This window comes from Dromiciops gliroides, chromosome 1, assembly GCF_019393635.1.
Source record: "Dromiciops gliroides isolate mDroGli1 chromosome 1, mDroGli1.pri, whole genome shotgun sequence".
Lineage (NCBI taxonomy): Eukaryota > Metazoa > Chordata > Mammalia > Microbiotheria > Microbiotheriidae > Dromiciops > Dromiciops gliroides.
Genome location: NC_057861.1, coordinates 253,816,520 through 253,844,388, shown reverse-complemented (window position 1 = coordinate 253,844,388; position 27,869 = coordinate 253,816,520). Strand labels below are relative to the sequence as shown.

The window sequence follows — 27,869 nt, the reverse complement described above, 5'->3', positions numbered from 1 at the left end:
CTCTATTGCCTGTAATTTGCATAGTCTTCATTTCTGTTAAGATTTAAGCGTGTGATAAAATTTTTTAAATACAAAATAAAGATTTAGATTTGATACAAGAATGTTACAAAAGACTAGCAAAGCTACTGAAGTATGGACAAAGGACTCAGAAAGGGATTTTATGACAATGACTTATGGGGCTATAATTTTCAAGAATGCTCACGAGGCACTCAATAAATATTTGTTAACGATATGAATCCTCTTGAGCCTTTCCTCTGGTGCAATTTCATGATCACACTGGGACCCTGCCTACAGTAGTGGACTCAATAAAATAGTTAATGGTAGCTTCTGAAACAAAAGCTTTAAAATTCCAGAAAAGGGGGAAAAACTATTAACTACAAAGTAATAATCATTCTGTCCATATTTTCCAAAAATGCTGGTTATGAAACTCAATTCTTAACCTCCCCAGTTGAGTTTTTCTCTTCTTTCTCTGTAGCACTTTGGATCTCTCCTTTCCCCTGAAATGTACAAAGTATTTGTTGTGTCCTATAACCCCTTTCCAGATTGTCAGCTACTTAAGAGCAAGAAGAATTATATTATTTTTTTCCCGTCTTTGTACCCCTGGTCTACTGCCTAAAACTAAGTGATTCTCTGATGCTAGGAGGCATTTAACAAGTAATCTCTCAGAGGATAAGAGAAGAATTGTATTCAATGCCTTACGTACTTCTCCGTAATTAACTGCATCCTGCTCTCTGGCTACTTCCCCTTCTATTCCTTCTCTTGGTCCTAGTCTTAATCAAACCAAATCAGGTAAGATCTGATTTATTCTGAAATCAGAAAGACAAAAAAGTAAGGATGTAGCTATGGTGATTGTCAGTGGCATGGCTATCTTACTATGATTTTCTGATCGAGCTGAGTGAAGGTGAGGGATTTGTTACTGAATTAAACATCAGAAAACCTGAGGTCCAGTACAATGTACTTAAAGTCAGAGATCTGGATGCCAGAGATCAGAATTTAAGAAGGTTTAAGCTCTAAAAGATGTGACAGAGACACCCACCTCTTCCCCACCCCAACATGGAGCTGCCAGTAAAGGTTGGGTACTATCAGCAGTCTTAACCTATGTGACTAATGAGTTGACAGCTGCTTCATTTCTGGTTACCCCTACGCTGTCTCTGAGGCAGCTAGGTGGTGCAATACATCGAGCAATGGAGAGCTGGAGTCAGGAAGACTAGAGTTCAAATCCATATTTGTAAAATGCTTAGCACAGTGCTTGGCACTTAGTAGATGCTATATAAATATTTATTCCCTTCCCCTATTCTTTACTCCCAACCTTTAAATTCCATAATAATGATTAGAGGGAGATAAACTATTTCTCAAAAGCTATTTAGAAAAGGTAATGTGGAGCATTAGAGATGAAAGAAGGCTTTGGGAAGGGAGAATAAGAATGATATTCATTCCACAACTCTTTATTCAGTGCATTTATTATACACCAAGTACTGTCCTTAGCACTGAAAAAAGACACAAAGATAATAACAAAGTGGTTCTGCTCTCTTGGAAGGATTAAAAATGGGATGAAAAATTTCAATAACCACTTATCTAGGAAATACAGATTAGGTCAAGAAATCAAGACACCTAAAGTCTACAATCACCATTACTTTATCTAATCATTTCTAGGGGGAAAATGTTTATGGAGTTTTGCTTACTTTAATACTTTTATTCCTAATTTCTGAAAAACAAACGGAAGAAAAAATATTTATCTCATAACAATACTAAGAGGCTTCCCTGACACAAGACCTGAAGTGTCATGAATCATACACTGAGTTCCTCAGAGATAAGTATTCCATAAATATACAGTGAAATCTTGATTATCCAGATTAACCAGCATATAAACTGAGAGCCTGATTAATCTGATTTTTGCTTAAGTGAGAATTAACCAGAAAATCCTTCTTTTTACCTTTGTTGATGAAAACCTTTATAAAATATATAAGTACCCTTCTCTGTCTTAATATGGGTACACTAAACATAATCAAAAATTTTTTCATGACTGAAAATAAAATTTCTCCTTATGTCTCATAGCACTTTGCACTCCTATCTAATTTTGTATTGTAGCTATTAAGTCCACAGTTCCTATCTTACCTATTAAATTATACCCTCATTGTGAGCAGGAACCATGCTTTAATCTTCTGTTTGCATGTGGGGAAAATAAGGCCTTGTCCCTAGGGAGTAGTCAGTAAACATGCACTGCTTAGATTTTGCCTGAGATGATCCAACTATGTTGTAATAGAATACAGTGTTTCTCAAAAGAACTGATTCAGACTAGAAGATTCAGTGACTACCAGAATGTATACACAGTAAGCTCTTAATAAATGTTCACTGAATTTTGCAGTTTCTAAGGACTACTACTCTCAATATGAATTCCAGAAGTTGGGAATGAAGTTGGTCTGAATGTATAATGATGCCTCAATTTTTTTTTTTTGCCCTAAATCTCTGAGATTTAGATCTAGCTGAGTGCCAGAAGCACAATGCCAAGGACTGGAACATTTGCTTTCAGACAGATTTATTTCAGGCCGCAGGTCTAAGCAAAGAAAGTCACCTCTTCCACCAAGAACCTCCAAGACTGCAAAGATCTGTGATTTCATGAGTGTGGATAATCCTTCAACCAAAGCAGATTGTCATTATTCTCTGATTTTAATAGACAGTCTAATTTTAATAGATGGTCTTGATGTGCCTCTGCACCCCCACCTCCCCAAAAAAGTATCAATCCATCACTACCACTGGTGATGAAACTCTCTGAACATAGGTCAGGTGCCTAGGATGACAGTCAATTCCATTATTAAACCTGCACACAAATCCTTCCTAGTTTAACAGGACCTGCCTAAGCTTGTACTTTAATTGGCATATCCTTCAAGAACTCATCATAAAGAGATGTCAGAGGAGGCCTTTTACCACAGTGAAGTCAGGAAGAAAAAGTTACCTTGCTTAGACCTGAAGGATGATTCAAGATGCTTCTTCATAAAAGCCATCTCAGTGGACAAGTCAATAGTCTGTAGGCAAAAAGTAAGAAGAGAGAACATCAAGTGTCTATAAATAAGAGCCAACAATACTACATAAAACATCCACTGTGGGGCAGCTAGGTGGCGCAGAGAATAAAGCACTGGTCCTGTATTCAGGAGGACCTGAGTTCAAATCCAGCCTCAGATGCTTGACACTTACTATCTGTGTGACCCTGGGCAAGTCACTTAACCCCAATAGCCTCACCCCCCCCAATTTTTTTTTTAAATACTACAAAACAAAAACAAAAATAAAATGTAATAAAACATCCACTGCCTTCATCAAAAACATCCTAACCTGGGGGGCAGCTAGGTGGCGCAGTGGATAAAGCACCGGCCCTGGATTCAAAAGGACCTGAGTTCAAATCTGGCCTCAGACACTTGACACTTACTAGCTGTGTGACCCTGGGCAAGTCACTTAACCCCCACTGCCCCGCAAAAAAACCCCAAAACAACAACAACAACAAAAATAGTACTTTTAACCATTGAAGTATTGTTCATGACACAATTATGCCATATACTGATTTAAAAAAAACAAAAAACACTAGCTATGAGACTAAGAACAAGTCAGATGCAACTAGGTGGTGAAATGTATAGAAAACTGGACCTGAAGTCGAGATGACCTGAGTTCAAATCCAGTTTCAGATACTTACTAGGTGTGTGACCCTGGGCAAATCACTTAATTTGTCTGTCTCAGTTTCCATAACTGTAAAATGGGGATATTAATAGCATCTACCTCCCAAGGTTGCTGAGAGGCTCAAAGGAGATAACACCAATAAAGTACTTCGCACAGTGCCTGGAATGTATCGGGCACTTGATAAATGCTCGCTCCTTCTCCTTTCACACTTCTCTTAAGGCTCCATTTCCTTATCTGCAAAAGAAAGGCTCGAACTAGATGCTCATATAGGTCCCTTCCAGCCCTAAAATTCTTTAATTCAAAGTTCTTATACAGAAAACTCCCGTTTATTCATAATCCAAACAAAAAGAAAGCTTAGTATCTTAAACTCTGTGTACGATAATGTAAAAAATAACTCATATTCATAATGAACCCAACTTACTTAAAAACCTGCAGTACTTGAGGAATTCAGAATGAAAATATGTTCAGCAGAGTTTTAGGGATATAAATGTTATGATGCTCCACGAACATAATACTCTGTAACTTCGAGATGGCTGGAGGTTATCAGATGTACTATACATGGAATTCCAATTATCAGTTACAAATACTAAATATTCAATTAACTATAATAGCCCACTAAACAGTCTTCTGAATGAAGACAATTACTATAAATAGAACTTTAAAAAAAAATGAAGTATTTCAAAGAGTAAAGAGATACATTAAGCGTAGGAGGAATGAGTGGTAGAAATCAAATATGAAATGAATATATTATTATAGGTGATATTTTACAGCACTTCATATTCAATAAAGTGCTTTCCTCATAAGTATCACATGCAGAAAATAGTACAGATATTATCATCTCAATTTTCCAGATAAGGAGTCTGAATCTCAAAGGCTTGCCCAATGGAAGGCATACGTACACATGGTGAGTGTTAGAGCCATTCAATCCAATTTAACAAATATAAATGGAGCCCAGTCTCCTAACTTCCAAGTTCAATGCTCCCACCCCAGTCTACTACAGTAAGCTTAGTATGGCAGAGCTACTTCTATAAACTAAATCAAACTAGGTCTTCTAACTACCACAACAGCCCTCCCTCTTCACACTAATATTTTGGTTTTTATCTAAAAACCATATGGTTTCTAGTCTCAAGCCCAATGCTCAAAAATACCCATTAGCATCAGTGGATACAGGAATGCATAGAGGAGAAAAGAATAAATGGCCTCAAGGTCTCCTCCAGTCATAATTAAGCCTCCCCAGAAACTAGCAATCACATCCGACCTGATGAGAAAATTAAACCGACTCCATTAACAGGAAATGGGGGGAGAATCAGAATACTTTCTTGGTCATAGGGAAGAATGCAGATGAGATGTCATTTCATCAACATGAATCATATAAGTTGTTAAAAAAAAAGAAGCCAATTCAACAATAAAAGTGAAACAGAAAATCTGAAAGAAGGCTCCCAACTCAAGGATGACAGTAGTGCAGTAGCAGGTAATAAACCAATGCTGTGACATATTAGGGAACATTTCCGCTCAGTTAGAATTTAGTAAGCAACATAGAAGTTAGGTGCAAGACTAAAAGATGGAAACAATAGGGACTACAAGAATCCTTTGCACTGAATGGTTTACAATTCAAAGCAGAATGAACAGTTTGATGGCAAAACAGAAACCTTAGAAAGGACTGTCAGGACAGATTCTGCTGTAGCTTGAGAATGAACATTCTAGGCAAATATACAATTATTTACTTCCACAATCCAGTGCTTTATTCAATCCGGGGCATGATCTGCTCCAAAAGCAGATGAAGAAATGCTGGAAGGAAAAGAGTCTAAAAAGCACTGAAGCTTTAGGAGAGGGCACAAATACCGCTCCTGGCAGAGAAGGCAGCAACAGCCACTAGATCGTGTTCCTGATCCACTTGCCTTTACTTTTCTCTTACTGTGGCCTAATGTAACTCCCTGGTTTTAAAAATTCCACCTAAAAAGGTCGCTGGATTAAAATAGAAACATTTCAGAAAGAAGAAAAGATAGAACTTTAAAACCACATGAAGCCCAAGATAATAGTTATATTCAAGTTCTTTCTGCCCTTAATCACACTCCCCTCAAAAACGGAACAAAACAATCATAGATTGAAAGGACAGTGGAAGCCGTCTGGTCCCTCCTTCCTTTTACAAATGAGGAAACTGACGCCTAGGAAGATGAAGGGACTTGCCCAAGGTCACCCAGGTAGTAACTGGAACAGGAATTTGAGTCCCAGAACTTTCAGTTCAAAACTCCTACATTAGTATTTCTTCCACTGCTGGAAAACCATCTTTTTTTTTTTTTTGGTGAGGCAATTGGGGTTAAGTGACTTGCCCAGGGTCACACGGCTAATAAGTGTTATGTGTCCGAGGCCGGATTTGAACTCAGGTACTCCTGAATCCAGGGCCGGTGCTTTATCCACTGCGCCACCTAGCCGCCCCTGGAAAACCATCTTTGACCTTCAAGAATAGTAATTTGAAAAGACCTTTACCGGAGGAACAGTGTCAGTCTGAAAGCCATCGCCACACTTAAGCCATGCTTTGGAAAGGGATGTATTTGCTGCAGGTGTCCCAGGATCTTCTTTCCTGAGGCCAGACATGCTCTCTCCTGGAAAGAGAGTGCATTCTGTATCCCATGTCTTTCTTCTCTGTAAAAATAATTTTTAAACAGTGAAAACAAAAAATAAGTCAGTAACATGCCAAATAAAAGGTAAACTCTCAATTAACCATGCTAAAGGAGAGAAGTGGATATATAATGAATCCAAAGTAGAGGAGAATCTCCAAATCACTTTTTGGGGACTTTAGAATAATCTGATTCTGGAGAACACTTAATTAGCATTGTGGTACATTATATTATTACACACCAACTGACAACAGGGTGATATCAAGGTATTTCTGTCGCTGAGACTTTTCTTCAGTGAGAACTGGAAGAAGGTAAGAAATACACTCTTTGTTCATTCAGATGCCTAAAACATTTCCCAGTACCAGTTTTGGCTACATCTTAGCTATATGCTATATGCTACTTACCTGGGTTTCATTCACAATTAAAATCCTTTTCACAGACTACCAAACTTCAAATTAATACAAATGACTTGGAAACATATGATACCCACCTAATCAACTGCCAAACTCTTTCCCTACCCCCAGAAATAGGTGGTAGTAAATGTAAAGGCATGGAAACAAAGGATGAAGGGTCATAAGCAGGCCACTGTACCTGGATCACAGAGTTCATGAAGGAAATACCTAACGAGACTGAAAAGGTAGAAGAACAAGCCAGGTTATAAAAGAATTTTAATGCCAGAGGATGAACTTTATATTTGATTCAGAAGGTAAAAGAGAGCCACCAAGCTCACTAAACAGGGGGTGTTAAGGTCAGACTCTCACCTTAGAATCACTTATCCTGAATCCTAAGATAAATGAGAGGATCAAAAGAGAACCCTTAGCTGCCCTTAATGAACTCAAGGCATTTGGCTCAGATGAATTACATCCTTGGGTACTTAAAGAACTAGCAGAAATGGCTAACGGATCACCATTAAGAATACCTGAAAGACTGTGGGGGATGAGAGAAGTACCAAAGGATTTGAGAAAAGAAAAGGTTCTCCCAGTATTCAACAAAGGAAAAAGAATGGATTCAGCAAATTATAGGTCAATGAGCATGCCTTCAATGCTGAGAAAGTCCTAGATCATATTGTCATGGTTAATGAACATCTAGAAAAGGAAGGGATGGTCAAAGGGAACCAGCATGACTTCATCCTGACCAACCTTACTTTCTTTTTGGTCAGGGTTACTAGGTGATAAGTCAAGGGAAACGGTATAGGCAAGAGTTTATGCCAATTTTAGCAAACCATTTTATAAAGTATTTAACATTATTCTTTAGGAAAAGCACAGGCTAAATGACAGAAATTAGATAGAATTAGAACTTATTGAATGGCTAAACTTGGTCACTAATGGTTCAATCTCAACTTAGCAGGAGGTATCCATCCAGTAGAATGCCACAAGGATGTGTTAAGCTCTGTAGTGTCTATTTTTATCCATGACAAGGTCATGCACAGAAAGTTTATCAACTTTGTAAAAAAAAAAAAAGAAAAGAAAAGAAAACTGAAAGCAATAGCTAACATAATAGGTGAGAATCTTTAAATGTCTTGACAGGCTAGACAACTGGGCTGAATTGAATAAGATGAAATTTGGGACAAGTATAAAGACATAGGTTCAAGATACAGATGAACAAAATGGTTAAATTACAATGTGGAAGAAAAAAATCTGAGAGTTTAAATGGGCCACATGTTCATCATCAGGAAGAACTGCAATATGGAAGCCCAGAAAGTGAAGCTAATTCTGGGCTAGGTCCAAAAAGAGGGAGAGATTCCAAGGATAACAAAGTGGGATAATCCCACTTTACTCTGCCCAGAACAGATGATATCTTAAATATTACAGATTCAGAGGCTACTGAAAAGGTCCAGACAAAAACTGATGAGGGCTGTAAGGAGGATAGGAGCTATGTGACAGTGAAAAGAGATGAATGCAATGGATGTTGTGAAGGTAAAATGTTAAGATTGGGGAACTGATTGGATATGTGGCAGGAGTGATAAGGACACGAAGATTTCAAAATTGTGAGGATGGCAATTTCCTCAACAGAAATAGAAAAACAGGAAAAGGGACAAGTTTTGGGAAAAAGACAATGTAATGAGATTTTCAATGAAGATTATATATAGCCCATCTATGCCTGCTCATCCCATGGGACTCATTCTGTCCCACTGAAAACAAAAAGGGAAAGGAAGGGAGAATGCCCCTTAATCACCGGGCAGTGTTTCCTTCCAGGAACACCTACAACAGCCAAGATATAATCTGGGGATAGGGTGTGAGTATCTATACAATGGGGTGTGGGAGAAAGAACTTTGCCCATGCAGATGAATGCTTAATCAAGGTTCATTATAACCACCCTAACAGATAGAGGTGAAAAGTTGGAAATTTGCACAGCCAAGGTAGGCAAGGAATGGAAGGGAAAAGAGTAAGTAAAAGTTGGTAAAAATGGATGACTGTGTTTGAGACAAGTCCAGTACTGGATATTGGAAGGAGAGTCGAATGTGACCCATTTTTCCATTCTCCATTTGGAGGATCATGTACCCCTAAGGATCATGTCCCATCCCCTGGAGACCAATACTTGAGAAATAAAGAATACATTGCTGAAATTATATTTGAGTTTTGTTTATAGTTATACACAGGATGTCCTCACTTTAACTGTATTTTAGACATCATGACAGGTAAGAGAACAAGCACTGACAGGGGAGGTGGCTTTACTTATGTCATTTCTGAAGCTAAGGAATATGTAACTAAGTTTTATCAGACACATTTCAATTGTGGAGAGATAAAGCATTTTATTCAGCAATGACTGAGAGAACAAGCAGCAGGAATCTCTCAGAATGATCTCTGGAAACAGAGAAAGCAGTAGAGAACAGAAAATTTAGTTCTGTCTACTCAGATTTGCTCCATCCTTTCCAGGGATTCTAGCTGAATTTGTGCAAAAACTTCATTTTTCTTTGAGGCTCTGCTTGTAGATAATTTGGAATCACTCTCTTCTAGGTTTATGTCTTGAGCATCCCCTTCACCATAATGGCTTTTTTATGGCAGGATTCTTTTTTGCTCATTCTTCCAGCTTACTTCCTGACTTCAAACTTGATGTTAGGTTCCACACTTCTGGAGGGAAGGTCTGGGCTGTCTTGCTGCTTCTTTCTTAAAGTATTGAGTATTATGTTATTCTAACTTCTAAAGGTCAGTTCAAGCTAGAGACCTGCAAGCTTTCAATGTTCCCACAGTGGTGTGATCCAGAGTAAAGTCTGATTGTTGCCTCCCTGCTCTGAGCTCTTCAAGTTCTGACCTGGGATAGAGTCTGAGAAACAACAGACTGCTGCTGGACTGAAACACTACTTTCAGCCAGCTAAGCTGGGAAATGCTGATTCAGAGTGATAGACATGTAGGCTTCCCTTTGGTCTGGGATTATTGCCCTAATTATTACTCTACATGCTTTAGACTGGAGTAGAAGCTAGAAAGGAGACCCTGTTCTGATCTTAGGGGTTTGAGCTACACTGCTGCTGCTTGTTTCTGAATTTGCTCCTGTAGATTTACAGACCAGGGCCCTAGGCTGCTCCTTAACCCCAAAATGCTATTCAATGGCCCAAGTTCCCTTCCTCAATCTCCCCTAGATCTGTGATCCCAAACTGGGTGGGTAGTAGGAGGCACAGGTGCAAGGTGGCTCCCATTCTTACACTCTACACGGGTTTAGGATCCTTTATGCTGGATCTGGGACCCCTTCTTGCCCTGGAGCAAAACCTCTCAGTACTTTGGAATGCTCAGAGACTCCTGGCCAGACTCTGTGGGCCTAGTGTTCACAGATCTCTCAGTCTGTTTCCCTATGCTAAGCTGGGCTAGAAAATGACTCACTCTAACTTTTCTCTTGGATTTACTGGTCAAGATTTGGTCTGGTGTGTTTTCTAGACATCCTTGGAGTAGTTTTGTTTGAGGGGAAAGGATGGAATGGAACTCACACCCTTTTCATAAAGTGCTTGGCACACAGTAGGCACCCTACAAATGCTAGCTATATTCTACCCTCCCCCTCTGCAATGCTGACCACACCATTGCTCATGTCCAGTAAGTCCTACTTTAGCATGGCCACACCTTACACGTCACAGATGACTTCAGAACATTCTACTCTGATTCTTTTCACCCCTCTTTCGCTCACATTAAAGGTGTTTGTCACCTACAGCATCATATTTAATCCTTCAATTAAGTCACTATACTGCCAGTCCATCTTCCGTACTCTGATTTTCCTAGTCTCCAAATTCAGTCTTGACCCCATTGTGTGTCCCGTGAATAATTCATCAGCCATAACCCTAGAACTGCTCACTTCCTGAAATTCTGCCAATTCCCAACCTGTTAATCCTCAACTCTGGGTAGCTCCTAAATGCTTGCTCTGTTCCTATTCCCAATATATACAACATGTGATCATATTCACATGCTCCAAAAATAGGAGATGTTCCCCTGCTCGTACACCAATAAAAAATTATTTTGTAAAACAAATTTACTGTCAGGCTTTGTATGTATAAGTTTTTTAAAAAGCCATTATTGCTTTCATTCACTATAAATGTGATGTTTAACATGTGCAAGATCCTCACTGCTATGTGGCAAATCCTCCTAGTCTAGTCTTCTAGAGTTCTTTTATCATTTTCCTTAGGAACTGTACCAAAATTACCCTCTTTCCTTAAGCCCCTACCCAGATAGGAAACTTCTCAGAATCAATTCTTTTCTTCCTTCTTCTAGGGTCAGTGCAGGAACTAACCCAATTCCTTGCTAAGATAAATCCCTTTCTTTCCTCTCTTGTTCAGGACCTTACTCCAGCACTTACCTCCTCTCTTTCCTTTCTACCAATCAATATGTTCATCTCTTCAATCCTAAAATAGCCTTACCTTCACCATTTTATTCCATCCATAGTTCCTTTTCACTATCCAATTTCCAAAAATAGTTATCTATGTCTGATGTTCCCAAGTCAAGTCAACAAGCATTTATTAAATGGCTACTATGTGCCAGCCACAGTGCTAAGTCTTTCCTCACTAATTACTGGCCCCCAATAACCCACTCCAATTTAGCACCAGCATTCTACTGAAACTGGTACCTCCCAACCAAAAAAGTCTGAAGGCCTAAACTTCTCATTAGGGCAGCTAAGTGGAATAGTGGATAGAGTGCTGGGCCTGGAGTCTTCTTGAGTTCAAATCTGGCCACAGGCAGGTACTAGCTGTGTGACCCTGTGCAAGTCACTGTTTGCCTCAGTTCCTCATCTATAAAATGAGCTGGAGAAAGAAATGGCAAACCACTCCGGTATCTTTGCCAAGAAAACCCCAAATGGGGTCATGAAGAGTTGGACATGACTCAAACAACTGAACAACAACAAAAAACCACAACTCTCATTCTCCTTGACCTTTTGACAGCATGTCACCTTCTCCTTCTGCATAATTTTCCTTTTCTTGACTTCAGAAACACTGTACTCTACTCGTTCTCTTATTTCTCTTACCTCTCCTCTGTTTCTCTCTCAAGCTCCCCATCTTCCTCATGACTTTAACTGAGAAGATTTCCAAGGCTCTCTATTTGGTTTGGACCATGCTCCTACTCCTGCCACTAGTGGACTCCCCTGAGCCCACTTTCTCTTCCTCCTCACTTACCACATCCACCCAAACCTGCTAACCATGACAGACAATGATATTGAGTGTTAACAGATGGTGAAGAGGGCAAGAGCAACAACTCAGCCATCTTATTCCTTAACTTCATGCAGTAGGATTGGCATCTGCTGGGCCACAGTAGGGCCAAGAAGTCTGATGGCATAGCACCTCAATAATAAGAAGAGTTCCTCACAAGTAAGTTCTCCGGAAAATTGCTACAGAGCCACCAAGCCTTACCATCTGCCCTGATACTGGCACTCCCAGGCATTGCCATCTTCCCTAAAGCTGAACCCTAAGTATCAACAGACTTTCTTTGATCAATAAATCAATATCTACTTACATCTAACTTGTGTGCGCTTTCTCCCTCAATAAGAATGTTAGTTCCTTGTGAGCAAGGAATTTCTTGCTTTTCTAGTGTATCCTTAATGCTTAGCACATTGGCTGGCACACAGAAAGTACTTAACAAGTATTTTCTTTATTCACTCATTTCTTCGTCCATTTGGTTGCTTTCTCTTCTCTCAATTCTCTCTCCCTTAACAAATTCAGGCTCTCTCAGGACTTCAGTTATCATCCAGTTGACTCCTACATCTGTATCTCTAACATTTTTAAGTTCTGGACACAAATCTTCAAATGCCTATAGGTCAGCTCTACCTAAAGGTCTCAATGACACCTCAGAAACTCAACAGGTCTAAAACTAGGCATATTGTTCCCAAAAAGTCTGTACCACCTCATGAAATTTCCTACTGTCGTCAAAGGTTACAAGATTCTCCCAGACTCACACATTCACTGTCATCCTCAATTCTTCACTCACACTAGCTCACCCAATATATTCCATCCACTGCCAAATCTTGCCACTTTTACTTTCATAACAACTCTCATATGCCCCCCCCACCTTATGTCCACTCATGCAGCTGCTACTCTAGTTGAGTCAGTCACTCAACAAGCTTTTTTTTTTTTGGCAGGGCAATGAGGGTTAAGTGCCAAGTGTCTGAGCCTGGATTTGAACTCAGGTCCTCCTGAATCCAAGGCTTTATCCATTGTGCCACCTAGCTGCCCCCTCAACAAGTATTTATAATGTGCCAGGCACTATGCTAAGCACTGGTAGTAGAAATACAAATAGAAAGACAGTGTCTATTCTTAAGGAACTTACATTTTATTGGAAGCATGTCATACATAAAATGAAATGGAAAAGAGCAAGGACATAGGGCAAGAAGGAAAGGGAACAGGGAAAGAGAGAGAAGTACCCAGCAGAAGGGAGGAAGCACAGTATAGGAAAAGTCAGGATGGCAGCCTGGAGAAGAAAGAGACAGGACTGTCTTGAGCACCCTCCTTAAATGAAGTCCAGGATGCAGTCTGGAGAGGAATGAGAATTTAGGCCCTCATATCCTTATAACTTCTCATCTAGATTATGAAATAAAAAAGTCTTTTAATAGGTCTCCTTGCCTGAAGTCTATAATCTATCCTACATGCAACTGCCAGGGTCACTCGGCATACCACCTTCTTACTCAAGTAAACTGCAGTGGCTCAAAAACATTGTGCCAGAGGCCTTTGCCAGCCTCACAGCTGTGGGAGCCTTCCTCTCTAAGATTCCCTTCCATCTGTTCTACATGTAAGCTGTATGTACCTATTTGTTTACATGTTGTCACCTTGGTGGCTCCTTAAGTAAGGGACTGTTTTTGCCTTCTTTTGTATCTCTGTTGCTTTGCATAGTACCTGCAATGTAGTAAGCTTTTAATAAATGTTTGTTAATTGACTGAAATCATTATTTCTGTCAATGGCTCTCAGGTTGGAAACTGTATTCAGTCATTTACCAAGCCCTGTCAATACCACCTCTGCAATAACCTTGGATTCTAAGAGATTCAGAAGCAGATGGGGAATAATGCAAAATGATTCTGGAAAGGAGACTGAAGTAAGACTGTGGAAGGAATCACAATCATTTGAGTTACTGAAGAGGAGACAAAAAAGAACCCCAAAACAAAGTCCTACATACTTTCTGAAGTTTTATTTTTATTGATATCTTTTATTTTCACCTTCATTTCTGAATATGTCCATTTCCTACCCCAGGAGTCTTCCCTTGTTAATAAAGATTTTAAAAGGGGGGAAAGCCGTGCAGCAAAATTAAATACAAAAGTCAAGGATGAGAGCATATGTAATATTCCACACCCATAATCTCCAAAACTCTGCAAAGAGGGGAGGATGGCACATATATTTTTCAGAAATTTAAAAAGATATAAACTGGGATAAAGCAACTTAGGTAAAAACCGCAAGTGTAAATTTCAAGAAAATTATCTATCTTATGATTTAGTCTATGTAGAGCCTCCTCACCTTCCTAAATCCAAAATAAGAGTACATACTCCCCCTGCTGGATATATTCATAAATGGCATTTTGCAAGACATGAAATCTACTATTTAATGTCCCCTTCTCAACAGGTCTTACAACAAATACTGCATGATCATGTTATAGATGATGTCAAGGTAATACTTAGCCAACAGACTAGACTAGATGACAATAAAGTCCCTTTCAATTCAAGATCTGTGACAATCTCATTGACAAAATTAAATTCTACTAAGACAAAGTTAAGGAAATTCTATGGCAGGATCTATCTACCACCAATCAGCAGTTGAAACCATTTCAAAAGGAAGCAATAATTACAATGATAACTAGAGAACAAATTAAAAGCCTCTGAACCTGCTCTTCCTCTGTCTCATTGTCCCCTTTTTCCTTTTTCTTCCCCAAAGATACCTAGTACTGTCTTTCAAGATCATAATATTAAAAGTAGAAGAAATCTTCTACTTGATTTTATAAATGAGAAAAGCGACCCAAAGGGGACCATATTTGGAATGCACTATTCAGTTCTAGGTGCCACATTTTAGGTCATATAGGCAACAAGTAGCAAAGCCAAGATTCTAAATCAGGCCCTGATGTCCAGTTCAGTAGTCGGGCCACTGCTTCACGCTCATCATTTCTCATGTGACTACTTTCTTGGACTTCTTGATCTCTAGAAAGTCATAATTGTTCAAAATGAAACAAACTCTGAAACTGAGTAACCTTCCACCCCCTCCCCCCTTTTAGCTTCTGTGTATAGTCTTCCTCCATTAGATAGTAAACTGCTTGAGAGCAAGGACTGTCTAATGCCTTTCACTGTATCCTCAGGGCTTAGCACAGTGAGGGCACAAGGTAGGTATTTAACAAATATTCACTGACTCTAACTGTGATCAACTCTGTGCTTATTTCTCAACTTCCCTCTGTTGTTCTATCTTCCTATACTTCTCTCATCCTTTCTTCCATAATTAGTCCTAATGTAGAATACAGACTTTTGTTTTTAGTATTTGCTGCATTGTTTTGTGTTCCCTCTACTAAGTTTAATGAATGTCACTTGATTTTTTTCATATTACTCTAGAGGAGATGAATATATTCAATACCTGAACACTTTCAAAAAGTCTGTGATTTCACTAAAATTCCTCTACACCTTAATGGACAGTTTAATGAACTGCTGTGGCCATAAAATTTTATTAATAGATAGGAGCCAAATTTCTGGTCATGATTCACTGAACTTTTCTAAGGCTGTAGCTAAGCCTATACTTGAATTCTTTCTAGTTTTGTAAGACCTATAAGGACCTCCTTGAACTCTGTTAGCATACGGTTTAAGAATTTATGGTCACACTGGTTTTAAAGGGTTCAGAGAATGAACATGTAGGAGACCACGGTAGAAATTAGCCATGATTAAATAGAAAATTGTTAAGAATGAAATTTTGAGAACAAAAGAAAAATAATTCCAATGGGGGTGGGGAGGGGAAAAGGGCAACAGTCTAAAGAAAACAATGTGAAGCACAGGGAACTTGTATATATACACTTCTGTAATCTCAATAGTATGTAAGTTTGAAGGGAAGGAAATGGAGTAAGGAGAGAAAGGAATAAGTTTTTATATAGCACCTACTATGTGACAAGCACTTTATAATTATTATCTCATTTGATCCTCACAACTCTGCACTGTGATTATTCCTATTTTACAGATGAAGAAATTGAGGTAGACAGAGGTTAAATGACTTGTTTAGTGTCACATAGTTACTGAGTGTCTGAGGCAAAATTTGAACTCAGGTCTCCCTAACTCTAAGCCCATGTATCCACTGTACGACCAGCAGTCTAGGACAGGAGCTATTCCATTTTTGTCTTTGTATCCAAGGAACTTAGAACAGTGCATGGCACAGAGTAGGCAAGTAATAAATACTTCATAATTGACTGATTATTGGGAATGTGAAAGGCAATAAAAGCAGAGTGAAAATTACCAGGCAATAGTAAGGTGCTCTTATTAATATGACACCACAGCATAAATTGGTAGTAAATTCAGTTTGCAAGATCTTGTAATTACTTAGAATTGTCACATTAAAGTCAGAATAAAAAAAATATCCTTTAAAGAAATGATAAACTGACCAGACAATCATGCATTGAAGTGGCCACTAGGTGGTGCCATAGTGCACCAAACTCAGGGCCTGGAATCAGAAAAGCCTGAGATCAAATCTGTCTTTAGACATTAGCCATGTGATCCTAAGCAAGTCATTTAACCTGCTTGCCTCAGTCTCTTCATCTGTAAAATAGGAATAATAATAGTACCCACTTCCCAGGGTTGTTGTAAGGATAAAATGAGTTATTACTCGAAAAGTGATTAACAGAGTACCCAAAACATAGTAGGCACTATATATATTAGCTATGATGATGATGACAAAGTAAATAGAATAACACTCAGAGATAAGGCTAACTTCTTTCTCACAGACTCCACACTTTTCAAAAAAGTCTAGGGGCAGCTAGGTGGTGCAGTGGATAAAGCACTGGCCCTGGATTCAGGAGTACCTGAGTTCAAATCTGGCCTCAGACACTTGACACTTACTAGCTGTGTGACCCGTGGCAAGTCACTTAACCCCAATTGCCTCACCAAAAAAAAAAAAACTCTAGCTCTATTATATGCTTTTTACTGTACCTAGAATAGCAAAGAAAATCCATAATAAGAAAAAAATAATCAAAATCTGAGATCATAGTAACAGAAGTAAAACAATTCAACAGGTAAAGGACTATGAAATATTAAAGATGCCAGAAACTTAGGGGACACAAATAATGTGGGGAGGAAGTGGTCCTCTGAACTAGGCCTTAAAGAAAGAGAAGAATTCATTCCAAACATAGAACAGGGCCTGCATGAACCATACATAAAAATACTAAATCTTTTTACTTGTCACCTAGAATATGAATGACACAGAATATCAAAGTACTTAAAAAGCATCAAACTAAAATGAAAGACTTTTTAAAAAAAGCATTAGCCGGGGCAGCTAGGTGGCACAGTGGATAGAGCACCAGCCCTGGATTCAAGAGGACCTGAGTTCAAATCCAGTCTCAGACACTTAACACTTACTAGCTGTGTGGCCCTGGGCAAGTCACTTAACCCCAATTGCCCCGCAAAAAAAAAAAAAAAAAGCATTAGCCTATTATGTATGTATATGTGTATAGGATCTCTCTCATATATGTATAATATGGAAATAGATATATAATTTTTAAATGACTAAGAAGTAAAAACAAATGTCCTTCACCAAAGGAATGCTTAAAACAAATTTTTGTACATGAATGTAATAGAATATCATAATGCCACAGGAAAGAATTAATATATGAACTATGAAGCAGCCAATGAAGATTTATAGGGACTGATGGGAATAGAGTATAAAAGCACGAAAACAATATAACTAATGGCAATGATCCTGACCTTGTATCTTTTCACTGGATACCCTCTGTGCCTGGAATGCTCTCCCTCCTGGCTTCATTCAAAGGGAGAGGGAAAAAACCAAACCCTAGATAACTACAATGACAAAGCCTGGCACCAAAGAAGAGATTAGGAAAATGAACCTCCTTTCCTTCTCAGAAAATGTAAAGGACTAGGAGTGCAGAACTCTGCATTTACAGTCAGATTTAGTTAATATATCAATTAGTTCTCCTAAATTATTCCTTTTTTTCCTCTCTATTCTTTGTTAGAGGAAATGGCTTTCTTGTTAGGGGAAAAGAAAAGGATATATTTGGAAATAAAAGTAAAAAAAAATAAAGAGCTAGCAATAATTTTTTTAAATAAGAGGACACATAAAAATTTAAAAGCTTTAGGCACATTTAAGCATTTAAGATAGTCCCAAGTTCTGTGCCCTGTATAGGAGGAAAAGCCAGTGAAACATTATCTGTTGACTTACTTAACACAAAGAAGTAAGCCTGATGGCTCCTCATCAGAAGAGCAAGAACACCTCTCTGATTACAAAGTACTGTAACTAGAGAAATCACCCCTACAGATTCCCACAGTCCCATCTGCGGCTGATCTGTGCACTACAGAGGGGGAAGAGGAGACACACAGCCCGAAGACACCTTTACCTCTCTTCAGGTGGGGCAAGTTGCTTTGGAAATTAAGGATCCACTTAAAAGAGAAAACAATCTGAGATCAGTGGCCACCAACATTCCCTAAAATATTGTCAAATTCTTTCATGGTTACCAAATTCTCTAAAATAATTTATTCCAAAAGAAGAAAAAACTAAAGAGGAGAGATGCGTTCAAATCTTCATCAAATGATAGACATTGGGGAGAAAGAATACAGTCATCAATCAGTCTTAATCTGAAAGAAGTTATGCAACAATGAGGTTAAAGGAAACTCATGTGTAGAGATTGTACTCTGCCCCAAAGAGGATTCTGGTGCCATTTTTAATAGTGACAACCTCTAAACTCAGATGCAAATCTTGAGTAGACCCATTTTAGGGAAATAAAGCCCTCACTAAATGAATGCTCTGTTGTCTCCAGACTTGTATCCAATTAGACTCCTAACGCTAAATACTAGACTAGCCAAAGGAAGCAATTTCAAGAAGGAGGAAAAGAGACTACTAAAAAACCATGTGAGTATCATCAACATTGAGTGCTGACCTACTGTGATGGACTATATTCTTCTCACCAATGCAATGGTACAGAAGAGTTCCAGGGAACTCATGATAGAAGAGGATCTCCAAATCCAAGAAAAAAAAAAAAAAGAACTGTGGAGTATAGATGCTGAATGAACCATACTATTTCTTTTGTTTTGGTGCTCTTGTTTTTCTATTTTGAGGTTTTTCATCATTGCTCTGATTTTTCTCTTATGACTAATGCAGAAATAGGATTAATGTTATTATGTATATATATATATATGCATATATATATGTATGTGTATATATATATATATATGCATATATATGTGTATATATAACCTATATCAGATTACCTGCTGTCTAGGGGAGGGGGGAGGGAGAGAGAAAAATAAAAAACAACAACAAAAAAAAAAACATGTGAAAGACCACTCTCAATCACTTAATAACCTTCTTCTCCCAGATACACTTTCCTTTCTAGGTTTTCATGACACTGCTATATCCTGGTTCTTCTACCTGTATGACAGACAGTCCCTTCTCAGTCTCCTATGCTGGTTAATCCACACCATGCTCACTAACTGGGCAATCCCAAAGGCTCTGCCTTGGGCCCTCTTCTCTTCTCCCTCTATACTTTCTCACTTTATTTCATCAGCTCCCCTGGATTCAATTATAATCTCTGTGTAGATGATACCCAGGTCTATCTAGCCCAAGTCTCTTTACCAATTGGCCAACTTACAAAATCTCTAAGAAATTTACACAAGCTTATGATAACCCTCATTCCCCAATAGATAAATGGTCAAAGGATATGAACAGAGAATTTCTCAAAGTGCTAACTGTTTAATTCATTTTCTTCTTTGGACTGAACCTGTGATTTTCACCAGCACAGGGAACTTCAGATGTGAAAACTTCCTCTACTCAACAGCACTTCACCTGGAATTTGGTCTTAAGAGAATCACTTGAAACATTAAGAAATTAATGTTCAGGGGCAGCTAGGTGGCGCAGTGGATAGAACACCGGCCCTGGATTCAGGAGGAACTGAGTTCAAATATGACCTCAGACACTTAACAATTACTAGCTGTGTGACCCTTGGCAAGTCACTTAACCCCAATTGCCTCACCAAAAATTAAAAAAAAAAAAAAGAAATTAATGTTCAGGCAGCTATCACAGGGAGAATTTGAATCCATGTCTTCCTAGATCACATGAGATAATTTATGTAAAGGGCTTTGCAAAACTGCAAAGATCTATAGAAATATTTGAGATCATCTTTTATTCCTGACTCCAAGGTGAACCCTCAATTTACTATACCATGCTGCTTGTTCTTGTTTGATAAGGAGAAACTATTCATAACCACTTGAAAATAGTTCAGACTCCGTACTAAACAAAAAAAGTCATACTAAAATTAAATGATGTCGATCAAATTGACAGAAATTATTTGTAAAAATAAAATTCTATGCAAACAAAACTGTGGCAACAGGAGTTAATTGAGAGGAATTAAGGAGAGTGACATGGGCAGACCTGAGTTCCAGGAAAATTACTAAAATCTGGTTCTAGAATAGTTTTGGAGTGCGGAGAGATTTGAGGCTGGGAGATCAGTTAGAAAGCTATTTGAATAGTCTAAGCAATCGGTGATGTTGGCCTAATTGAGAATACTGGCTATTTGAATAGAGAAAGAGACATCTATGAAATGCTGTTGTAATGATTGGAATGACGCCACCTGCTGGAGACTTACTGTAGAAGAATTCCGCCCATGAAGAGAAGGTCTTTGAGGGCAAGAGCAGGAGTCTTTTCTTTGGCATCAGGAAGTGACGTTGGGTAGTGGGAGGAAGAAGGAAGAGACTAGCGCTCTCTCTGGTTTTCCTTTGGACTCTGGTGGAGAGTGGAGCTAGAAATGTGCTCTCCCTTTAATAGATAGATGAATGTAGGCCTTTTCTTTTCTCTTTACTAAATTCTCATTCTCCTTAATAAATGCTTAAAAGTCTAACTCTTGCTAAAGCTTATAATTTATTGGCGACCACTCATTAGATATTTTAGACAGACTAGCTAGAATTTTAGCCCTTAACACTGTGAAGCTAGAAATTACAAGATTTGGCAATGGATTAGATATATGGAATGAGTGTTAAATGACCTGGGTAAAAATTCAGGTAAAGGAAACTGAGGAGCAGTTAGCACCCTATAAACTACATTACACTGCCTCTCTTCTCCCACAGTATCACAATCAAGAATCATTTCTAACTATGAGAAATAGCAGTTTCCGTTAAATAAGGTAAGAAGCCAGATGGTAGAAGATTTGGAAGATGGTGAGAGTAGAGGCAAGTACAAAGTCTTGAGAAGGCTTTCTCAAGGAGCTTAATGGAGGAGGAGAGATATAGAATGATATCCAATAAGAATGGTTGGATCAAAAGAGGGTTTCTTAAAGTATAGGGGAGATTTAGCTGTGTTTGCACGTGGTACAGAAGGTACAGAAGGTAGGGAGAGTCAAGATTAGAAAGAGAAAGAAAGTGGGAATGATAGAAAAAACCTGGTAGATAAGGGAGTGGATCAGGGATTCATGTAGAGGGTTTCATCTTGGCATTGAGGAAGGCCACCTATTCATCCAAGACAGAAGTGAAGGATGAGACAATGGGGTAATATGCTTGAGAGATATGAAAAGAGGAGGAGAGGATAAGAGATTAAAATCACATTATCTCATGTGATCTAGGAAGACATGGATTCCGATACTAAAGGTCAGTCATTTAACTTCATAATGCTCCAGATGACTCCGTAAGACTATGCTCCAGATGAGCTGCTAATGGATAGAGGGAGTTTTTACACCAGAAGTTCCCTGCACTGGTGAAATCACAGATCCAGTCCTTAAAAAGAAAATTAAATAAACAATATATAAACTTTTCTGTAAAAGACCTCATTTTTTTCCCAGTGAAATATGAAGCAAGGTTCTTAGTTGGGGGATCAGGGTGAGGAATCGCACTAATGTATGTGTTTATATGCATGTATGTGTGCATGTGTGTACATAAACACCTGTATGTATGTGTATAACTGCACATATATATTTGTGTGTGTGTATACTGACAAACCACAAATTTACTGAGAACTGACTGATCCCCACCTACTCTCCATTCCCAGGCCAATGAATTGCCTGGGGCTGACCAATCCTAGTCAATTCCAGACTCTTGATTGATTTATGGACCTACCCCCAAGCAAAACAAAACAAAAAATCTAATCCCCCACTTTTTTCCTGGACTTTATGTTATTATGTAAAAGGGGTCCACCTACATTAAGTAGTTTCTTTTGTTGAAGGTTCATTTACATTAAGTAGTTAAGTAGCTTCTGTACCTGCATCTGGAGCAGTCTTTTGGTTCCCTTTTGTTCTGTTACCCCATAAAAACCCTGTCCTTGGTTCCCATCTTTGGGTATTCCTAGCTTCTTGCTTTGCTGATACCAAGAGCTATAGTTCCTCTGCCCCGATTAAAGACCTTATTTTCTTTTATATTGTTTCCTTAATTTATGGGTTAACAGTACATATATATGTTTCTATACAGATATAGAAATCCACTAAGGATTTCTATATCTGTATAGAAACATATATACATACTGGATGTTACTAAAATATGAAAAAAAGACTTACTGGTATAAAAACATTCATAGCACTTTTATTTGTAATAACAAGCAAGCTCCACGTCCAACAACTAGAGAATAGCCAAGTAAATGTTGTTGTAATTGATGTAATTTAATTATGCCATAAAAATAACAACTATAGGGGCAGCTTGGTGGCGCAGTGGATAAAGCACCGGCCCTGGATTCAGGAGGACCTGAGTTCAAATCCGACCTCAGACACTTGGCACTTACTAGCTGTGTGATCCTGGGCAAGTTACTTAACCCTCATTGTCCCACAAAAACAAACACAAAAAAACTATAAAGAATACAAAGAAAAATTAGTATGGTAGGGTAAAAGAAATGCTTGAGCCAGTATAGACAGGTTTCCATTTCACTGTGAGCATTTATACCTCAGAAATCAATAATTGTTACAAATCAGAGTTTCAGTTATTGTTTCATTGACTGTTCACTTCAGAAAGTGTTAATAATGTAGATTAAACCTAAAAGTGTGGGTGGCTAGATAGTCCAACTGATAAAAACATTCACTAGCACCCCATGATTGCTCTATAAATGTTGTTTGAACTTGGCAGGAGTGAAACAGAAGGCTCAAGGGATGAAGTTATGACCAGATTGGAGGTCTCGGTCAATGAAACCTAACAACAGCAATCTCCATTTATATAAAGCCCTCTAAGCTTTTCAAAGAGCTTTACATCCATTACTTCACTTGGGAGAGTCACAACACACCTGGGTAGGGTAGAGGAAGCGGTTAATTTACAGTCAGAGAATTCAAATTCACATTCCACCTATGACTCTTACTACTTACTACCTATGAGACAAGTCACTGAACCTCTCTAGATCAGTTTCCTTATTTGTAAAATGAGGATATTAAAATAAGTGACTTTTGGGGCAGCTAGGTGGTGCAGTGGATAGAGCACCAGCCTTGGATTCAGGAGTACCTGAGTTCAAATCCAGCCTCAGACACTTAACACTTACTAGCTGTGTGACCTTGGGCAAGTCACTTAACCCCAATTGCCTCACCAAAAAACAAAACAAAAAGAAAAAAAAAAAAAAACGAAATAAGTGACTTTTAAGATTCCTTCTAGCCTGCAATCTATGATAACAAGTAGTACAAATTGAAGACAATAAAATGAGAATACATACACTGACTATAGTTATATATAAAACAAAAGTAAGGAAATCTAAGAAGCATGCAGGCAGAAAAGAGGTTGGAGGGTACACAGGAAAAAATACAATTATTATTTTGTTAAAATTTATAAAGCTGTTTTCATAAAAATTGTAAATAGCATGGAATTTATCATTTATGCATTAATTTATTCTTTAATGTATTTATTTGCTTTTGTCGATAAAGTTTATAGTAAAAACAATTAAGATGATGACAAATTAATACATTGCCATCAATGAACAATTCCAAAACTAAGCTAGATATATATAAAGTTTCCTCCTCATCCAAATAATCCCTTGGATTTGTACAAGAGACATTTAAAAAAATATTTTTCACAACCACCATTCCATAAAAAGCATTAATTGAGCATAAGAAAAGGCACACACACTCACTATGTGATCATTTACATTCATAATTTCCCCCTGACTAAGCCTATTCTCTGTACTACCTATTCCAAAACACCTTAGTTTAGGCCTCTATCACCACTCTCTTTATCACTGAGTCACAGAATGTGACTTAGCTTTATCTCCTAGGAAACTGGGTTCCACGTGGGCTTGAAAAGATCAAAATGATTATAGAAGATGGCAAAGTATGGAACAGAGTGAAGACAAGAAGAATAGTTTGGAAGCTATTATCCAGGAATGTTATGGGGGGGAAGGAAGGAAAAATGTACACAATTTGTGACTGTTAGGATGGGGAAAAGGGTATGTAGTCAGCAAAAAAGTGAAATGGCAACTGGGAAAAAGGCCGTTACACTTTCAACAAAAATAGGGAAATTAGGAAGGGCTTGGAAGAGGGTACGGAAAGGAGAAAAGTAAATATGATGAATTCGAGTTTCATTATTTTAAGTTTAGTGGAAAATCTGGTAGGCCCCTGGAAATCATAGGATTATAAACATAAAGCTGGAAGGAGCCTCCTATTATCTAGTCTATCCTATTCATTTTACAGGCCCCTCCTCCCTTTCCAATCTTCTTACATTTTACTCTCCTCCTGTACTAAGATCCAGCAACAGTGGCCTACTTCCTGTGGCAGGTACACAGGACCCTCCATCTCACGATGCCATGCTTTTTCACCGGCTGTCCCCCTGCTTGAAAAGCTCTATTTAAGCAGCTTCACCTCTAGGCTTGCTTCAAGGCTCAGCTCAACTCCCACTTTCTGCAGACCTTTCCCAGGCCTCCTTCAACCCCCTAATACCTTCTCTCTAAAAATTACCTAGCATCTATATCTTATATGTAAACAGCTGTTTGCAGTGTCTTCTCCATTGGAATGTGAGCTTCTAGAGGGCAGGAACTACTTTGGCTTTTCTTTCTATCTGCAGCACTTAAAGACTGGGCTTGACACATAGTGAGTGCTTAATAAATGCTCTGACATACTGGCTGTGTGACTCTGGGCAAGTCATTTAACCCTGTTGGTCTCCATTTCCTCATCTATAAAATGAGCTGGAGAAGGAGATGGCAAACCACTTCAGTCTCCTTGCCAAGAAACCCCAAATGGAGTCATGAAAAATCAGACACAACTGAACAATAAATGCCCTTTGACTGTTACAAAGTAACTGAGACCCAAGGAGATAAAATGGCTTATCCAAGGATCACACAGGCAGTAAGTGGCATAGCCAAAATGTGAATACGGTCCTTCAACTCCAAGGAGTCGATATTATGAAAATTTATGAGCCCACCTTGAAGACCTCCTGTAAAGGTCTCATGCCTATATCACATTTTGGAAATTGCCACTTTGTAGGTTTGTTTCCTCTTCCTCAGTAAAATGAGGGGTTTGGACTAAGTCCCTTGCAGTTCTAAATCTATAGAACTGTGAGAACAGAAAGACCTTAGAACTACCACCGTGAAGGATGAATAACATGATTGAAAGGACTAGGACACATCCTACACACTGGTGACAAAACTGGTAATCCTCAAACACTGCTTTAACTGACCACTCTTGTTTAATGACCTATTTAGACAAGAGTTATTTTACCTTTTCCCTTTAAATTGAAGGAAATGCTAAATGTCAGTTAGAGGCTAGTAAAAATGAAAATGGGGGGCAGCTAGGTGGCGCAGTGGATAAAGCACCGGCCCTGGATTCAGGAGGACCTGAGTTCAAATCCAGCCTCAGACACTTGACACTTACTAGCTGTGTGACCCTGGGCAAGTCACTTAACCCCCATTGCCCTGCAATAAATAAATAAAAAGAATTTTTAAAAATGAAGATGTACATGTTTTTTTCCCAGCCCAGGTTCTCTGTCCCTCTGGAATCTCTCCATGGGAGTGGAGGTGATTGTGGGTTGCAACTGAATAACCTCTGGTGTGGAGTAAAGCACGTAGAACTTGGATTACACCTTGGAGACTCCCAAGAGCCCCAGCTAAAAGAATTCACGTGTGTGCAGGGTGCACTTGGAGAGGCCACGCTGGGGTCTGGAAACTCTTTACACTTAGAAATTATTGAAGCCGCCAAACAGCTTTTGTTTATGTAGGTTAGGTCAATTGGTATTTTAAAACTCTAAATTAAAACATCTTAGGATCATTATGAAAAGAGTTTTGACCTCACAGACCTCCTGAAAGGGTCTCAGGGACCCCCGCAATCACACTTCGGGAATTGCGGGTCTATAGGCTTCAGTTTCCAACTCCTCTGTAAAGCGAGAGGGTTTGGACGCCATTGATCTCCTAAGTCCCTTCCAGTTCTATATCTGAGTATAGAAAAGCTTTGTGAAGGTCGAATAAAAGATGAATGAAAGGACTGCCAAGCGACAGTGAAATTCCAGGAGAGGTCGGGACGCAAGACCAATATAGCTTTCCGCCCTAGTAAAGATGAGACAACCTCCCGCCTCGGGTACTACGCCAGCTCTAGGGCTCACAGAAGAGCTGCAGCGCAACAGGTCTGCGCAGGAACTGTCCTCCCCGCCCCACCAGCCGGCCAAGCCAATAGGAGGACTGGAGGCGACGAGGCAGCGCCCGCCGCGGGGCAGCCTGGGACTGGTAGTCTCGGGGAGCCAAGAAAAGGCCACGCGGAGGGGGCCGCCTCCTGACTGGCAGCCAGTTCTGGCTCGGCGGGCGAGGGAAAGGGAGTGAGCACTTAGCTGGAAGTGGGCCCAGCAGGTTCGTCGCCCGCCGCTGGAGTGCGACCCTCGCTCCTGCTCCCGCCCCTATACCGTACCTTCCGGCCGCTGCCGCAGAGGCGGCTGCGGCTACCGCCACGGGGCATCTCTCCGAGCGCCTCCGTCACGCCGGGGATGGGGATAAGGGGGAGGGTTGCTACGGAAGGAGGGGACCAAGAGGCAAAAGGCGGAGCACGAAGGAGCCCGGCCACGCCGACCCCTTTCTAGCTTGGCGCGCTGCGCTGCCTCCGTCTGATTGGCTCGCATGAGGGAGTGAGGCGGGACTTCTATCCTAGACTAGGCTCGCCATAGAGATCTTTAGCGCTGGAGAGGGGCGGGGCTCGTACTCAGATCCTCAGGGCTCTGGGAGGGACTGTGGCTGCACGCATGCGCCAGGGTCATGGACCCGGCTGCTCCTCTGTGGGGGGCTAGCGGGGGAATTTCCTTAGGAAAAGAGTTTTTGCTCTAGTTTGAAGGTAAAGACGACTCTCGTCTTGAGGGAGGCCTCATATCCCCCTGGAAATGGAGGCCAGATGGCTTCCACAGTCCTGGCAACCGTGGGAAACCTGCGAAAATTTGGAAAAGTCAATGCAGCAGTTTCCTCCTTGGCTTCTCGCCACCCACTCGTTAATTCCTATATTCAGAAAGCATTTATTAAGCTTCTACTGTGTACCGGACACCGTGCTAAATGATGGGTGTATAAAAAAGAGGGAAAACACCAATGGGCAGATAACCAACTATAATTTGAGGAAAACTCTTAGTAGAGAATGTTGTTCAGTCATGGCTGACTCTGTGACCCCATTTAGATTTTCTTGGCAGAAATACTGGAGTGGTTTGCCATTTCCTTCTCCAATTCATTTTGCAGATGAGGAAACTGAGGCAAACAGATTTAAGTGATTTACCTAGGGTCACATAGCCCAGGAATATCTGAAGTTAGAATTGAACTCCAGTCTTCCTGATGCTAGGCCTGGGGCTCTATCCACGGCACCACCTAGCTGCCCCAATAGAGAATGGGTTCTAAGAAAAGGCTAATTAATGACAAATCCATCCATCTGTAATTTTGCAAAAACACTAATTGCCTGATAATCAGCTAAAATTTGAAGAAAAGACCTGAGTAGAGAATGGGTTAATTAAGGGCAAATAAGTAAAAAAAAAATCTGTCTAGCAGCAATTCCATTGGTGTGAATAAGTCCACAAATTTAGATCAAAATCTTTTCACATCTCTTCTTG

At 39.5% G+C, this 27,869-nt stretch overlaps 1 protein-coding gene across 2 annotated transcripts in view; it reads right to left on the bottom strand.

The window, feature by feature from the left end:
* The window catches only part of SPIDR (scaffold protein involved in DNA repair), a 591,441-nt gene extending 564,580 nt beyond the window's left edge, over positions 1-26,861 (bottom strand). For both annotated transcript variants that reach the window (XM_043963245.1, XM_043963251.1), the window contains exons 1-3: positions 26,699-26,861; positions 6,154-6,309; positions 2,954-3,023 (exon numbers count right to left, since the gene is read on the bottom strand). In XM_043963245.1, coding sequence (XP_043819180.1) covers positions 2,954-3,023; positions 6,154-6,309; positions 26,699-26,746 — 274 coding nt within the window. In that variant the 5' untranslated portion in view covers positions 26,747-26,861. The remainder of the gene's footprint in view (positions 1-2,953; positions 3,024-6,153; positions 6,310-26,698) is intronic.
* Positions 26,862-27,869: the final 1,008 nt, after the last annotated feature.